The 17588-nt window shown below is 34.6% G+C and overlaps 2 protein-coding genes across 3 annotated transcripts; one reads left to right on the plus strand and one right to left on the minus strand.

The window, feature by feature from the left end:
* The first annotated feature begins 1222 nt into the window (after positions 1-1222).
* LOC132184657 (2-deoxyglucose-6-phosphatase) lies at positions 1223-4607 on the plus strand. Of its 2 annotated transcripts, none has more exons than XM_059598377.2 (5): positions 1223-1485; positions 2348-2465; positions 2532-2686; positions 3469-3730; positions 3951-4607. In XM_059598377.2, the coding sequence occupies exons 1-5, from the start codon at positions 1301-1303 to the stop codon at positions 4122-4124; spliced, it is 894 nt and encodes a 297-aa protein (XP_059454360.1). In that variant the 5' UTR covers positions 1223-1300; the 3' UTR covers positions 4125-4607. The 2 variants fall into 2 exon arrangements, with proteins under 2 accessions (XP_059454360.1, XP_059454368.1); XM_059598385.2 differs by having other exon boundaries at positions 2351-2465.
* Positions 4608-5279: 672 nt separating this feature from the next.
* LOC132179941 (phragmoplastin DRP1E) lies at positions 5280-12687 on the minus strand. Its single transcript, XM_059592765.2, has 15 exons — positions 12344-12687; positions 12024-12087; positions 11807-11914; positions 11255-11356; positions 10131-10181; positions 9988-10049; positions 9167-9257; positions 8991-9055; positions 8216-8410; positions 8000-8119; positions 7836-7906; positions 6571-6796; positions 6394-6444; positions 5927-6295; positions 5280-5626 (listed from the first exon to the last, which is right to left on the minus strand). The coding sequence occupies exons 1-15, from the start codon at positions 12482-12484 to the stop codon at positions 5498-5500; spliced, it is 1845 nt and encodes a 614-aa protein (XP_059448748.1). The 5' UTR covers positions 12485-12687; the 3' UTR covers positions 5280-5497.
* Between the last annotated feature and the right edge of the window lie 4901 nt (positions 12688-17588).

Genomic DNA, 17588 nt, shown 5'->3' on the forward strand with positions numbered 1-17588 from the left:
AAAATCAATTTTTCTCTTTTTGGCCTTTTCGTTTTGTCAAAACAGTTCTTTTTAATTTGGACGAAAGAAAAAGAAAATATGAGACGAAAAATATATAGACAAATAAGCAAATGCGTCATTTGGTAGGGGTGTCAATCCGGTCCCGATTTTCAATTTTTGGCCAAAATTGGGACCGGAACCTGGGTACCCCGGTTACCGATCGGTTCCGGTTCCGAGTATATAAGTTCCAGTTTTCCAGTTATAATCGGGTGCCAAAAACTGGGATTGGAATTGGGGTTCCTGATTTTTGGTTTTTTGCAACCGGAACCGGCTCCCCGGTTTCCCAATTTTCTGGTTTTTCAGTTCCGATTCCGATTCTCCGATAATTTTTGACACCCCTATCATTTGGTAACTAACCAAAAATAGTAAGAAGAAGAAGTGTTTCATTTAGTTTTTAGGTAAAATGCTAATACTCCAAAATGTAAATATATGTACATGGTTTTTACTGTTCTTTTTACAAATAAAAATAAAAAGAACAAAATGAAACTTATGTTCTTTTGTCTAATGAAAAAAACAAAGAAGACATGAGTCTTCATTTTAACATTTGTCTTTTGTCTAATGGTTTGACTAGATAGATATTTATTAATTGTCCAAGCTACATATAATTTGGACAACCAATTTAAAGAATACTTCAATAATATTCACAAATTTATCAAGTATAATGTTACACTTACTCACTTTTCTATACATTTTTTTCTTATTTATAGGTAGTTTTTAAAATTACCATTGATTATGAGATGTGTCTTTATTGAATTTTAATTCAATGGCAATTTTAAAAACTACATATAAGTGTAAAAAAGTGAGAGTAAGAGCTTGTTTGAGAAATAGAGCTTTTAAGCAAAATATATATATATATATATATATATATATATATATTGGCAAAAACTTTATTTTTAAGCTTTTGTTAAAAGTGCATTTTAGCAATTTTTTAACTTTTTAAACCTTTAAAAGCGCTTTTAATTTTGTTACTAAACATATACTTTTTTTTTAAATAGACTTTTAAATATTAAATACATTTTTAAGCTCTACAAACGCGCACTCAATCATACTTAAAGCTTAAGATTACCCTTTCGCATTCAATTCAATTGCCGCATGTAACATTTTTATGCTACATAAAAGTGCTGCTCACAAATAAGATAACAAACGCGTACTTTTAGCACGTTGTGCGAGGACACCCATAAAACAGGAGAGATCAGAGAGTTCGCATAAGCCTGCGAGAGAGAGAGAGAGAGAGAGGTATATTCTCTCTTACTCTTTCCAAATGCCATTGAATACTATGCTATCTCTTGCTTCTCTTCAGCTTCCTCATCATCCCCACCTCTTCTTTGACCATTTACAGAAGACCCATCTGCGGAAAACTACAATTTATACACAAAACCGATGTGACCAGGCAACTACCTCTCTTGCTCGATTGTCCACTACTTCAAATGCTTACCCAGTCGACAGGTATTATATTATCTTCAAGATTGTTTTTTTTCTTTTTTCGTAGTTCTTTGCTTCTTCTTCTTCTTTTTCTTCTTTTTTTTTTTTTTTGTTTTTTTTTTTTTTTAAGGTTAATTTATATATAAAGGTCTATGTTGTCCATTTGCAATCTGCGTTTAGCTTAAACAGTTTTACTCTTTCGGAAGCTTAAAGCCCATCTCTACTTGATACATTTTGATGCTTATTTTGTTAAATATTAATTAAATAATTAAATTTATCGCTTCTTATCCGCTTAACCTTTTGAAACAAAAGCTTTAACATGGTACTATAGCATAGTAAGTCTTCAGATTGAACCATGACACTACAATTTTTTCTCATTTCAATTAAATATTTATTATACTGCATGGGAAAACATTCCCATTAGTTATTGGTGATTTGAGTGAGATGAAAGAATGAACATGCATTCTTAGATAACAATGCAATTTCTGTTGTAAAGACCCATCTAATTAATTGTATGATGTTGAATATATTTGTGAGAAGTAGTAGTGCACTCTTTCTATTTGAAGGAAAAATCCTTCTACTAAACTTAGTTCAACCCTTCTAATCTCAACTTTTGGCCTTTCTTCCTCATGCTCTGCATAGGGAAAAACAAAAAGAAAAATCAATATTACAATTTCTTTGTTGGAATGCCTTCTGTGAATTCAAAAGACACCCTTTTTTCCTCTTCCTCAGCACCAAAACATACTTTAAATTTTTTTAAATTTGGTGTAAAGTGGATTAAAGCACACCTGGGAGTTTGGAAATTCATTTCATTGTTGGAGGAGATTTGGGCATGATTAAGCCTTCCCTAGATTAGATACTAATACAAATTTACATTGTTTGATAGCAGCAAATCTTCTCTTGCTTGTCTCAAACCCCTTCAAGCAATTCTATTTGATATTGATGGAACGCTCTGTGATTCAGACCCTATCCATTATAATGCCTTCCGTGAAATGCTTCAAGAGGTATTCTTAAAACTTTCATGCTATGTTTGCATCTTATTGGCCAACTGACATGCAAGTGTTCAACAGATAGGTTTCAATGGTGGAATCCCCATTACTGAGGAATTCTTCAGTAAGAACATCAGTGGCAAGCATAATGAAACTCTCTGTCGTGTCCTCCTTCCTGATTGGGATCTCCCAAGAGCACGGAAATTTATGGAAGATAAAGAAGACATGTTTCGGAGGTAACAAAATGCAACTGCATCCTACATCTACATGAGTCTTAATACACACCACAGGTGGACTTTGTATGTAACGCAGTTTAAAACAGAGTCCATAGCCTAAAGGTTGGTGCTCAATATAATTGAATTGCTGAAAGTGTTTTTGCATAGCCTTCCAAGTTGATAGCGTATAAAATATTAATTAAATAATTAAGTTCACTATTTTTTATTTACACTTCTCAAGTAAATATGATTTAACATAGTATTAGAATAGATGTCTTAAATTCGAACCCTCATTCCACAGTTTACCGTTAACCCTTTCCTATTTGCAAGGAAGGGCTCTTGTCTAAAACCATATTATTTACCACTTTATTCGATAAATGTTTTTTAGTAGATTGATATACAACTGGGATAACATGGTAGTGGAAATTGGCCTTTGGATCTATAATGATTTGTAAAAATGAAAAATCAATTGCTGATTTTCACTGCCACGTCATCCTAGCAGTCTACTAAATAACATTTATCTTCTTATTCAGTGGGACTATGGGATACGGTCCAAATTTTAGATAATAATATGGAAAGTTTTGACTCTAGTATTGAAGATGAGATTAATATTCAAACTGTAAGTAAGTTTATGAGCTTCTTGATGGATTGTGTTTTGTAAAAGCCTTTGTTTTCTTGAGCTAGTTTGGCATTTATTAATCTAGAAGGTTAACATTTTTTAGAAGTGGAAAGTTACTGGTCTGCTCATTTCAAATTATATAATGAAACCATATTGAGTATGATTCCTTGATGGAAATAAACAGGTTGGCATCTGAACAGCTAAAACCTGTTAGAGGCCTGCACAAGATGCGCAAATGGATTGAAGAACGCGGGTTGAAACGAGCTGCGGTGACAAGTGCGCCAAGGCCAAATGCAGAGCTCTTAATCTCAATGTTGGGGCTCTCGGATTTCTTTGAAATTATTATCCTTGGAGATGAATGTGAACGGCAGAAACCTTTCCCTGACTCCTACTTGAAGGCTCTCCAAGCACTTCAAGTGTCAAATAAGCACGCTTTCGTGTTTGAGGTTTGGCCCCAAAATTGTGTCTCATAAACAGTCATGCAATGTTATTTAGTAGATTACTATACGACTGTTATACAACTATGATGATTTGGTAGTAAAAATCAGTCCTTGATTTTCACTGTCACATTATTAAGTTATATGATAATCATATAATAATCCGCTAAATCTCATTACTCGCATTACATGTATGACTTATTTTGTCTTTTGGTTTTCGTTTTGGAAGGATTCGGTTTCTGGGGTGAAAGCCGGGGTAGCAGCTGGGATGCCTGTAGTGGGCATGGGTTTAAGAAACCCTGAAAAGTTTTTGACAGCAGCTGGAACCTCTTTTGTTATTAAGGATTTCGATGACCCGAAGTTATGGACATCATTGAAAGAGTTGGGTAACAAGGAAGAATAGTATTAACAGTAAGAAGTTGAAACAATAGAAGAACTTGCACATTAAGAAATAAGTGGCACTGATGGAAGAGTTTTAGTAGCCATTCATTATTTCAAATTCACTCATTGAAGCGTTTGGACATCCCAATGGAGTTAATCCATCATACTTGTTTTGTTTGAATGAATCAATTTTTTTTTTCCTTCTCTCTTTCATTTCGGCACCACTTCAAATAAATCTTCGTTTCTTCCAGGCACGAAAAGAATTTCATTGTACTAAAAGGGAAAAAAAAATCGAGAAAAACAAAAACAACGAGAATGAGATTTTCCCTGTATTTTTCTTTTTAGTGTGCTTTGTAGCTTTATTTGTATTTTGTTGCTTGTGTATTGTAAGTTGCTGTCTTCTAGCTCTTTGGCAATTTGATTTTTTTTTGGTAAAGACTTTTGTAACTGGATTAGGGTTGGTACTTGGTACCTCTCTACGCTTCAATTCCTACTTCGGATTATGACCGTGCATATTTGACTTCGATTTACTTTTAGTGGTTGCTCTCTTCAATTGGAGGTTCAAATAATTTTTTTTTAATCTGGACCTATTTTATTTTTGTGCCTTGTACAGCCCCCTTTGAGATGACCAAATCACTTGTTTGACTAATTTCTTAACCTTTGTATGTATTTTCGCACTACAGTATTTCATTTTAGGTATATTGCTGAGAAGCTTACCCATTTTTCATATTTAAGATTGCCCACTCTTTTCCTTTCGAATAAAGAGCAACACAAATCTTTCATTGTAACCCTTTCCGTTATTCAATTAGAAAAAAATAAAATAAATAAAATCTCGAACAATTGCTTCGGTCTAATTAGTAGAATGCAAGTAAAACCTTCATTAGTTATAGTGAAAGAGTATTTTTGTTTTTTCTCTTTTTGCAGAGACAAAAATATCTCTCCACTATAACTAACTGAATATTTTCTTGTTATTTTTTTTTTCTTTTTTTTTTGTTGCTTTTGTTTGAAAAAGTATAGAATTGTAATTTTATACGAACTCCATTAAAAAATAAAAATTAACAAGTTTCGTATAGAATTAGACAGAAAGATTAATTTGATAGCGAGGACAAACTCAAAATAATATCATAAAAAATTGGTAAATTAAAACTAAAAGATGAAAAGGGGGGAAAAAAAAAAGTGGAAAAAGAAGGCCAAATCAACCTTATGTGTCATATATGTAGCAAAACAAGAATCCGGTTTCTAATACAACAATAGAACTAAAAAATTGCACAACAAATTCGAAGAACAAAGATTGAGAGAGAATCTGAGCTATCCAAGAATTTAACGAATTCAGTAAGAATCTGACCCACCGTATGTTGAACTATAATACAAGGCATCTCCAAACACCAATCAATCTCAACGGACCCATGATACGGAATCAACCTCATCCCTTGCTGCCTTATATAATTCAAGCCTTTTCGCACACTGTTGCCTCCTCTCCATCAACGCAGGGTCTTCATCCAACAACTGTGAAAGCTGCTTACCCTGAAATAGAAGCCCAACACTATGATTAATTACCCAAGTAACACAGATTTTCCATGTTTAACATATAAAAGAAGCCCTCTAGCACACAAGCCTCACAAACAAGCTGGAAACACGTTTGCAGGGTGACGATCTTCAGCAAAAGATTTGCTGCCCTCGAGTATTTTTGTCAATGATTCACGATAATCTTGGACCATTGAACAAAAAACCTTTAACAAGATGGATTTTTTAATTACCACTATCTGATTATATTTCCAGAACATGGTTAAACAGGTACCCTAATGCATTAATGAGATAGAGTACCTCTTTCTTCCCTATTTGTGTATAGAAGTGATTTAGCAATGACTGTTTAGCTTCCCGGACTTGACAATAAACCACGGCCTTGGGAATTGTGTTCTTCAGCGTCTCAGAAACCATGCCCACGTAAGAGGACACATTCGAGCCTATTCTCCTAAAGTGCCCCTCTGTGTACCGGTCGTTGGCTGAGGCAGCCGGGTTTCCTGCTTTCTCCACTTCCTGGGGAAGTCTTCTAAAGAAATCCACAGTCAAATATGATGATTCCATGTCCACCAATCGAATAACTGTCTTCTTACTATCTTCACGGAACCTTTCCAGGGCCTCATTAGCAGCACCAGCTATTTCAGCTTGAAGGGTTGGAAAGCGCTTCAACTCCTATGTAATCACAAACATTAATATAAATCTTGTTCCTCATTAACAGAAACCAGCACTTGTTAAAGTAAATAATCATCAGTAATTTCCCTGAATTTCACCTGAGTTTCTCCTATTGACTTTCTCACGAGTTCTTTCAGAACAAAGTGAACCTACATTACAGTAGCTAGATCAGTCATAGATGAAATTACCCCAAGTAGATTTTGACAAATACTGCTAACTTAGAAATGCATTCCAGAATAAACTTCACAACAGCAGGTATAAACATGACAGCTTACAGCATCCACAGAAGCTTCAGATGGGCCTCTGAAATAATTAAGTGCCCCTTCAATTAGGCGCCGGTAACCTTGCTCAGGGGCAATCAAATGTGGCTGATAACCGTCTGCTTCTGAAACCACTTTCCTTACATTCTGTAGAGAAAGATGCCTATCAAATGGAAGCTTCCTTAAAGCAGCAGGAAGCTGGTTGTCAAAGACTCCATAAATCCGATCACCTCCAGGCCGCCTAAATTTGATATCCAAAGATACACAGTATTATACTACAGGCATGCAATCAAAATTAAGAGATAGTAGCAGATCTAGCTGAAGCTGATAAAACTGTGGGAGAAAAATGTCAATCTATTCAACATATAGTTAGCATACTAAATTTGTAGGAAAAGTGCGGATTAAATATCTTCGAAGCAGTGTGCTTGGCAGTTCATCTATTACAGAAGCAGCTCAAATACCAAAAAAAAAAAAAAAAATGATTAAGGCTGTGAATGAGCTGGCATCATACAGATTAGGGGAGTGTTTGTTAAACAACACCCCACCACACCGCACTGTTCATGGACCACGGTACTGTTCATGGATAAAAAAAAAAGAAAAAAATAATAATAATAATTGGTATAGAAAAATGAAAAAATGGTATTGGGAAGTAAAAAATTTTGTTTTGTAGTGATTTTTTTATTTGAATAGTAATAAAAAGTAAATGATGTGATATAAAAAGTAAATGATTTGATATAAAAGTAAGAACGTTTTTTTTGGAAAAAATGAAGTGAATAGTGTGGTGGAATGTGAGGGAATGTGAGGGGATGGGAAGGGGTTTAACAAACAACCCCTAGGAATGCAACGAGAACCACCCAAACTGAAACTGAACTATTCATATGTCAACACTCTGAAAGCAATCAATTTCACTCCAATGTACCTTTATTATTCAAGTTGTGAAAATCTAAGATAAGTACACTAATCGCACTACAGTTGGGTTAATCAGTTATAGGCTCCGGCCACCGGTGAAATTAGAGACAGACTAGATTGGTGTCACCCACATTTGAAGGAGACTACTCTCAAATTTTTACTGGTGATAAAGAATAGGTCCAACTTTTAACACCATTATATCCTTCAAAAGAGTTCAGAGTACAAAATGAGCTCTACAATACATGATTACATCCACGCCAATCATTTTCTATGCCAGACAGGAAACATATTAAGATTTTTGGTTTCAGAAAATTCAGAAGTTCAGGAAAACAATGACGGGCAGAAGTAGAAAAAGTAAATAGATGTTTTACCCTCCATCCAAGTGCTCCTTGAAAATTCGGTCAAAAGCACGGCAAAGTTCCAGGATGGTGTATAATTGAGCCTAAAACATCACATGTCAGTTAAGGGATTAAAATAGCATCTTCTTTACCAAAAAAAAAAAAAAAAAAATTTACAACAGATTGAAGCCACTCACCCCAGCATCAACAGCAATAGGTCTACCTAGATGATCCAACTCCGACTCAAGTTCATCAATGCTTTTGTTTATCAAAGATGTTATACTTGGAATCCGAGCCCTAATCACAGTCTCCAAGTGCTAGAAACAAGGTCACATCATCAGTATGATATGCTCTAAAAATAGAAGGAAAAAAAAATCATCTTAATATGCAATGAAGCTAACACAAAATAAAACCTTAGAGAGAAGTTTTGCAAGATACTCTGAACCCATTTTACTAGCTAAGTGCCCATAGTCAGGACTGGTTGCAAAGTACTCACGCTCCTTGCGCCTCGCAAGTATCATGTCAACATTTTTATTAATGTCAGCTTGTGAACGGTTCACAACTCCAACCCAAGGATGTTGCAGTCGATAAGATCTTCCTTCAAGAACCTGAGGGCATAAAAAGCATTTTAGAGGCAAAGCAATTATTTTTAGACGTTTATTATTTTCTATTAAGAAATAATTGTTGAGAGCCATTGAAAATGAACCAAAATGAACTGTAATAGCAAGGTGGCCGACCACCCCCACCCTCAACCATTTCCCGTTTGTTTTTTAATTTTATTTATGTTAATTTCCATTTGAGAATAAATTTGTAATTTTGTAAGGATTCTATCAGAAAAATGGCCGAAATTTGTACAAAGAGATCAGTTTGGTATAGAGGCATACCACAAGGATTTATAAGTTCATTTTCAAACCACAACAATTTATTTGTTAAAAAGTTGATCCACGTAGACCAACTGAGAAATTTTCCCTTTTCTCAATAGAATAAAAAATTATTTTTTAACATGTGGAGAAACTGCTTATGAGACCAAGTAAGCAGTTTTGGACAGGAGTGAAGTGAAAAAAGTGAGAAACTTGTGCGTGTGTGTGTGTGTGATGAGTGTATTCACCCACTACACTAAGCCTGATCATGATGAGTGTATTCACCCACACACACACAAGCACGCGTGAGAGAAGAGAGAGATCTTACATCTATTGCATTAGTTCCTTTGTCCATCAAATCCAGCTTCGTCAACACACCAAATGTCCGATCACCTATGCAATTTACAAACATGGACTCATAAGGGACGACTAAACAAAGAGCATACAAATAGGATCTCATAAGGGATGGTAAGAGAAGTAAAAAAATCTGCACGAGGCATATACCAGCAGGATCCACATCCCTGGCAAGTTTGATGGCATCCGACGTTGCAATATCTTGATTGGCTGGAGATATTGCTAATATGATAGAATTGGGCTACAAAAAGAACATAGTCATCATTGATGACACTTTAGATTTTCATATGAAAACTGATAAAATATCGAAGACACTCAGAATAACCAAATACAAAATTTAATGCCATACAGGACAAAACTTAACCAGAGACAATAATAAAAGGCATTGGATTCTAGTAGAGAACAGAAAATGCTTGTCTAAAGAAAAAGAAAGGGAGAAGGGAAGACAGTAAGGTACATGCAAAAATAGGAAAGATTATGGAAGCAACCCATAAAAATGTTCAGTGAAATTTCTTTTAAAAAAAAAAACACAATACCAGTCCACTAACAGAAACAACAAAAACTACAGGACAAGGCTCCATAAAAGAAAATTATTAGTTATATTGTACATCATTCGGCAATTATTAGATGGGACAATTCAAGAACTTACTCATTGTTATCCTCTAGCTCTTAACTGTAGAGTTTCTTTGAAGCATTAAAAACATAAGCGGCTCTTACTATCAGAACCAGGATCCACACAGTACAGTAACTGGGAGATATAAAACTCTTATTAACAGAAAATAACAACTTATTCTAACAAATATAACCCCATATAGGCATAGCAATCTTGCGTTCATATGATAATTATAGATATAATCAATCATGCTACGCGCTCCACTAAGATCTCAGTAACTACTTTCCCGAATTCCTATGAAGTTCCTTTGTTCGTAGTGGCATAAAAAATTAGAGACCTCAACATGATGTATCATTACCTTCTCAACATAAGATCGAACCATGCTTTCAATATCTTGAACAATACTGTCAGATTGTCCCTCTGTTGGGGAAAAAGAACAACTGTTTTAGTAAAGACTGAAATATAATATCATTCAGAAATTCAATCAGTTATGTAACATACCAACAGCAACTTTTGTCAAACCGGGTAGATCAATCAGGGTTAAGTTCACAACTGCAAAATGAAGGACATGAGAAATAGTTTCAGGAAAAAAAAAATACTATAATACAGACTATAGAAAGATCTCGACTATTTATTCCAACTTCATGCCGTAAGAAATCAGAAAGTACAAGACATCAGGAGAAGATAAAACGCAAGTGCAATCAGAGAATGCATTAAATAAGTAAAAATTATGTACATGGAATTTATCAGAAGAACTTAATAGATTAATTGTAGAGGACACACCAGTAGTGATTCAATAGACATCATACATAATCCTCAGGAATACACCAACACAAATCTTTGCACATCTTAACATTCTAAGAAATGTTATATATCCATTCTTATATCCCCTAACAGCCAGAGAAACCAGTTTCTTGTCTATCTTTTTCCTTTCCTTTTCTTTCTTCCTACCTTTTCTTCAATAAACACACAGCATAGGCAGGATCCAGTGCCAAAGCGAACCGGTTAAAGAATTTTTTTGTATCAAACCTTCCAAAGAGAGGCCAAATGGCAAAGTTGATACTTCAAGCTACCACCACCAGACTTCCTTATGTGACAAACACGTGTATACATGGTTTTCTTCTCAAGCAACTATTTCACACAATAGTTATTCTTTATGTATGAGAGAAGATATATAACTATACAATCATACATATTAAATCAAATTTTTGGAGCATCAGAGGAAAAGTTAAAAATTTCATTTTTTGAGTTAAAGTATCACTTATTTTCAGTTTAAAATAATTTCATGGCAATTAACTAATATTGAAAAAATAATAATTGGTTGCACTTGAAGCTGCCAAGAATATTTATAACACAAGCATCACACGTCATATGTATATTGTCAAAATAAAATTTTATTGGAAAAGGATGGCTTTTCACATGAAAAATAAACAACATATTCTGCAAGTATGTCAGGCACTGGTTATTACTAGAACAGGGCATAAGTATCCTGAAAAGACAGACAAAAAACACAAATGAACTCTCAAAGTAGCAAAAAGTGCAACTAAAACTCCAAGGACATTCATAAAAAAATAAAGTAACCCAAATGACAAGTGTTCAAAAAAAAATTGATATTAGTAACGCACCATTTGGAGAGTAGATACTGAGATGAATAGGAACAGGAGATATTTGTTTCGTCTTCCCGGTTATTCTATCAGTCTCATCCTGAATTTCCTTGCGAACCAGGGCTGGACAGAAAAATCAGAAGCCTAAATATAAGTTCCAACATCAAATGTATCTTAGAAGCAACAGGAAATAAACAAGCTGGGTTCAGACAAGGTTCACAAGTTTAACTAAGTGAAACATGAGAACAAACTTAACTTTTAGTATTTGATAATTATGTGTTTAACAAGAATTTTAAATATTTTTTCAATGATAACATTCCGAGATTCATTCTAGCTAATTCCCTAAATATCTGGTCGAGGAGGTTTTCAATCCAGCTACAAGTAGGAAGGCCAACCCATTGTGGATACTCGTAGATCAGATGTGACAATGCCCAGCACTAAAATTCCCAGGCTTTTATAAAACAAAATTTAGTTGACAACCAAACACGTAAAACAAGAAACCAATTTATAACTTCGTTGATGAGGAGCTATATGCAGTATAAGTAACCAACTAAGCGGAAAAGATACACATACCAAAATCAGTGAACTTCCTCCTAGGGAGGTGAAGGAACTCAGCGTACTCCTGTGACCCCTCCTCCGTCTTGTGAAGCTGCAACACCAACGGTCGCCTCGTAACGATACCTGCGGCAATCCAAATCCCCACACCACAAAAAGTTCTAGCAATAAGCAAAGATAAAATCAGCAAGCAAAAATAATCTTTTGAAAGCGAAGTGAATCCAAAAGGCTTCACCTGATCCTCTCGGAAGAAAGTCACGCCCAACAATGCTCTCCAATACCGACGATTTTCCCGAACTCTGCTCTTATTCAAACAAAACAAAATATCAGGCCAAATTCAACTCAAAATCGCTCTCTCTCTAGAGACTCTCTCACTTCAAACTATTTCGAAAACAAAAATTAAAAAATCAGGCCAATTTGAACTGAAAAAAAAAAAAAAAAAAAAACTTTCTCTCATTTCTACTTTTTCTCTCTCTAGAAACCTCACTTTCGCTCTCTAGAAAGCCTAAACTCTCAAAACTTTAAAGAAACAAATTCAGTTCAATCGAAGAGGACCTGGCCACCGACGACGGCAACGGAGGGAAGAGCTTCCCAAAGAGAAGAGAAAGTGTTGTCTCCGCCGCCATAGTCTCCGAGAACGGTGCAAGCTCTCTGGATCCGGTTCACCAACCCGATCAAGCTCTCCATCGTCGCCATCGCGTCTCAAAACTTCACAAAGCCTCTTCTTCTTGATCCGGCTATCACCGATCGTCAAAACCCTAGGGTTCCAGAAGCAGCTGGAACAAACAAAAAACGCAGGCGCGAGGAAGAGTATCTGACTTGGAATAGACGCCACTAAGCTTTCGTAGAGAGAGAAAGAGAGAGAGAGCTGAGAGAGGCTTTTGAAAACGGGTGGTATTGGTTTAACCGTTTAAGGACAAGGGTCAGAGCCAAGAAAATGTTATAAAACGGTGCGCACCGTTAGGACTGGTGGGGTATAATGAATAGTGGATTGCTTTAAGGCAACGGACACGCTTTCGAATTTTGAAATTTGAAAAGTTTTTGGGCGGTGGGGACCACTGTTTGACAAGGATCAGATATATGGCGGCCACGGTCTTCATTCCCAATCAGAAGGATGGTCCGACCGAATGACAGAATCTAGAAGATGAGGAAAGGTGGGTCGGGTAGGTAAATATCATCCTTTATAGGGGCTGTTTGGCAAGTGGTGATTAAAATTGCGAAAGAAGGGGGAGAAAAGAAAATACTTCCAATTTAGTTAATTCGTATGCAACTAAAAATTGATAATCTGTTAATTATTTTAATTGTCTTTTATTTTTTATTTGATTTTACATGTCTGGGAGAAAAATAATGGCCTCAAGCCAATTGAGCTACCTATTTAGGGACAATTGTCTTTTATTTGATGTGATGGAAAACGCTCAATATATTTTTTATGATGAGGAAAATATTTTTTATTTAATACAATACTATTTTTATATTTTTAATGATCAAAATATATTTAAAACATTTTCTTTCTTTGAATTTTATTTTATATTAATTAATTATGAGTCCTACCTCTACAAAAAATAAAATCCTAACTCCACCAATTAGGGCTGCTCAAACAGGGCGGTTATAACCACCTCGCAAACCACTAACCGCTTATAACCGTTAACCGCTAACCACTTTGGTAGGCAGTTATTAAAAACCGCTAACTGCCTTCATTTATATATACTAATATAAATATATATATTAAATATTTTATAATAATAACATATATTAATTGTTTCATTTGGATTAATGGATTTGGGCTATTTATGACTATGTATGTGAAATATATAATCTGGTATGAGATGTTTTGGGCTAAGCCTTATTCAAAGAGTGTTTTTTTTTTTTTTTTCATCTTTTTTGAAACATTTTAGCCTTAAACCCTTAAAATAAACCCAAAAAATAGGTCAATTAAAGGCTCAAAACACTTAAAAAACTCAAAAGCCGCTTATAACCGTCAACCGCTAACCACTTTGGTAGGCAGTTATTAAAAACCGCTAACTACCTTCATTTATATATACTAATATAATTATATAAATATATATAGTAAGTATTTTATAATAATAACATATATTAATTGTTTCATTTAGATTAATGGATTTGGGCTATCTATGACTATGTATGTGAAATATATAATCTGGTATGAGATGTTTTGGGCTAAGCCTTATTCAAAGAGTGTTTTTTTTTTTTTTTTTTTGGAAATATTTCGGCCTTAAACCCTTAAAATAAGCCTAAAAAATAGGTCAATTAAAGGCCCAAAACACTTTAAAACTCAAAAGCCCATATAAAAAAAGCGGTTATAAAACCGCCGGTTATTGGATTGAATAACCGCTAACCACCTAGGCGGTTGTGGTTATTAAAAATCGATAACCACCCAAGGCGATTGTGGTTGCGATAATGGTTATAGCCAATAACCTCTGTTTATAACCGTTTGAGCACCCCTACCACCAATCACCACGCGGGCGTGGTCATGACCCCATATCACCATATCACCCATGAAGGCTTGGTCAGCCACCTTTGAAAGTGGTTGGACTTTTTTTATTTTATTTTATTTGTTAACATGACAGTGCCATGTCGCACCGAGCATATAAGCTAATTGTACACACAGCTAGCATTTTCCTATTTGATAGGACTGAAGGAAAATCTTCTAAACTAGGAGTTAATCCTAATTTTGGATGGATTAGATAAGTGTAAGAGTCTCTTTCAATTGTAAATGTTTCGATAATCACGAATAAAGTTTAAAGCATATGCTTGGCTAATGGTATAACACCAAGGTTGCTTTTTGATTGTCTAGTTGTGATCGATCATGAATATATTATTGCCTATGTGGTTGTACTATGTTAAATAATATATTTTTCATGCATTCTAATGTATTAGATGACTGCCACGGTGGATAAATTGCCAATTTGCCACACTTCTACGTCAATTTTTAGGTAGCAAGAAAAATGGTCAAGTGTTCTTTTGGCTATGAGTTAAGGTTATTTACTTATGAATGGCATTGCTCTCTTGATGTGACACTATATTGACCTTTTCTTTTTCTTTTTCTTTTGGGTATATGGTGTGGGGAGGAAGAATGATTCTGGAATTTTTTAAATGCTAATCTAGCAGTATCTACAATTTTCCAGTTCTGTACACGAGGATTATATATTATAATGAATTAGTGGCTGAAAAATGAAAATTACATTTTGTTGGTCATAAATGGCCCCCAAATTGACCCTAAATGTTTCTATTATATGTAAATGATTTTGAGACCGAAGGGTATCTAAAGATTGAATATCACTTGAGGCGCGTTAGTGAAGCCAACAAAATTGGCTAATCCATGACGTAGCGAGGCATAGGATTGGGACTTAATTAGTACTTTGGATAGTTATTGTGAGAGAGTATATATAATACATATTTTTCTTTAGCTTTTAATATGAATAATTCTAAAAGTCTCTCTTGTGTCCCTCAAAAAATGAGGTGGCTCTTATAATTATAATTTGATTAAAATCTAATAATGATCAATTACAAGCTCAATGGTGATTTTAAGAGCTACATCATTATTGAAATGACACAAGAGGGACTTGTAACATTACTAAAAGAGAGAACCTCTTTGTTTTCTCGTGAGAACTTTTTTCTCTCTAATACTCTCATATGCATCTGTCGTGAGTGTCCCTTTATCCCTTTTCTCCTGCCTATCCGTCATCTCCTCTCCCTCTCATCTACTCTATTTTTTTTTCCTCGTCTTATGGGTTTGTTTTCCAAATCTTTAGATCCACTCCCATCTCTTCCACCGGCACAATTTTTCTCCACCATCTCTAGCCTTCTCACCACCCTACTGCTTCTTTCTCCTATGGAGTGAGACCCGAGTGCAAAGGCGAAGACACAAGATGGTGAGAGAGGGCAAACACCCCTCTAGCCCTCCTAAAATAAGCAGCCTAGGTATAGTTTGTAATTTTAGCTCTAACTGTCCATCCTCAAAAATATTATAGTTTGTAAAAGTGCCCCTATTTTAAATATTATATGCGACAGAATCCTCAACTAAAAAACTTTAAATAATATCCCCTCCATTTCGAATGAAATGGAGAGTATCCATTTAATGTAAAAAGATGGATAATATTGTAAATTTGATCATTCAAATAGTCAAAAGCAATTATATAGGCAAACGTTGGCTTTATAAAGGGAAAACTAGTATATGGGTGGAAACTTGTAAGCGTCAAAGTAATTATATCCTCAAGATTCACCCCATTGGGACTGGTCAGCTACCCCAGTTTTTTTTAATTTTTAATTTTAATATTTTGTTATATATATATTTTTTAAAATAAATAATATTTTATTATTTATCTTTAGTTGGGACACGTGGCAAAATTGTGGTTGTTGGATGACATTGGATGGCTAGGATTTGAGAAAAAGCTGATGGGCAATTTTTGAAAGATTGTCGGGGATCCTAATCCGTTATAGGGAGTAAAGGGTGGGCAGTGGCTTGTGCAATGGGAAACATGCCCAACAATTCGAGCCAAGTTGTGGAATGCTTGTGCAATTTGAGCCAAGTTGCAGGGTATGTGATCATATTTAGATTGTTTCTTTCAAAAGTAATTGTTAATGAGAGTTTTTGAAAATTCCGTTAAATCCCGACTTACTATTTTTTATAATAAAAATAGGGGCATTTCGGAAAATTTTATAGAATTTAACGAAAAATCCTAACAAAAAAAGAATATTGCAAAATTTTTTTTAAGTTTGATACCCTATATTAAGAGTTTTTGAACTTTAAGAGGTTGTTTCAAAACGTGTGAAAGTTTGAGAGAATTTGTTGAAGTTTCCAAAAAAAAAAAAAAAAATCATATTATGAGATTGAATATGTTCATTTGTCATATTTTTCAATCTATTCTATTTTGGAGCCTAGTAAGCCTATGTGCTACATAATGAAAGATAATCTAGGTACTACTTAGTTCCCACGATGTTCTATTCCTCTCTTTTCTGTCTCCAAAAGATAAATCACTTTCTCTCTTTTCTTTTCTTTTTTGGTGATCAAGATAAATCACTTTTTTTTTTTTTCCCTTTGTACTCCCATTTATAACTCTTTTTTTTTTTTTTTTTCATAATCAATGTGGGAAAGGGGAAAAAGGGACTCCCATTTTTGATTTAAGAGTCAAGAGTGTCGGACAAAATTGACAATTGTTCTGCAAAATAATTAAATAGATTAACCCTCAAGAATTGAAATAGAATCAGAATATGTCATTGAAACTTCTTTTTTTTGGGTCAATTATAAGATTTTTTCTCATCTTCAAATTATAGGATTGGGTATATTTCTTTGCATTATATAATGAAAGGTAGCCTCTCTTTCCTCAAACCTCTCTTTTATTCTTCATAGGATAGACATAGCCATCTATATGATAGCAAAAGAGTTTATAATTAATATTTTACTAAAAAATACAACCATACGTGAACCGATGAGTACAAGCGGGGTAGTAGTGAATGATGATATGTCAGTAGATAGACGAAAGCCATGCCTAGTGTAACGACAATCTCTGTGCTGCCCATTCACAGCCTAGTTAGTTTGAAGAATTTTCTTCAACCCAATTGAAGTCGGCTATTGGTCAGTGCTCTGGATATAAACCCAACAGAGACCAAGGCAAACACAATATTATGTAAATGAAGTTTTAACACATTCTTATGTGAAGAAAGTAAATTGTGGAGATATTTGATAAGTATTCAATGACAAAATTTGGTTTGTTTACTTCAACAATACAAGTAAAAAAATAAAAATTGCTAGCACACACCCCCACACAATTAAAGAGCA

This window comes from Corylus avellana, chromosome 2, assembly GCF_965113065.1.
Source record: "Corylus avellana chromosome 2, dhCorAvel1.hap1.2, whole genome shotgun sequence".
Classification (NCBI taxonomy): Eukaryota; Viridiplantae; Streptophyta; class Magnoliopsida; order Fagales; family Betulaceae; genus Corylus; species Corylus avellana.

Coding starts and splice junctions, on each gene's coding strand:
- LOC132179941 (XM_059592765.2), bottom strand. CDS start 12,484: ATGGCGACGATGGAGAGCTTGATCGGGTTGGTGAACCGGATCCAGAGA. Junction 8,120..8,215: donor TTGCAAAACTTCTCTCTAAG/GTTTTATTTTGT, acceptor CCTTGTTTCTAG/CACTTGGAGACTGTGATTAG. Junction 6,445..6,570: donor CTGAAGCTTCTGTGGATGCT/GTAAGCTGTCAT, acceptor ACTGTAATGTAG/GTTCACTTTGTTCTGAAAGA.
- LOC132184657 (XM_059598377.2), top strand. CDS start 1,301: ATGCCATTGAATACTATGCTATCTCTTGCTTCTCTTCAGCTTCCTCAT. Junction 2,687..3,468: donor AAAGAAGACATGTTTCGGAG/GTAACAAAATGC, acceptor GGAAATAAACAG/GTTGGCATCTGAACAGCTAA. Junction 3,731..3,950: donor AGCACGCTTTCGTGTTTGAG/GTTTGGCCCCAA, acceptor TCGTTTTGGAAG/GATTCGGTTTCTGGGGTGAA.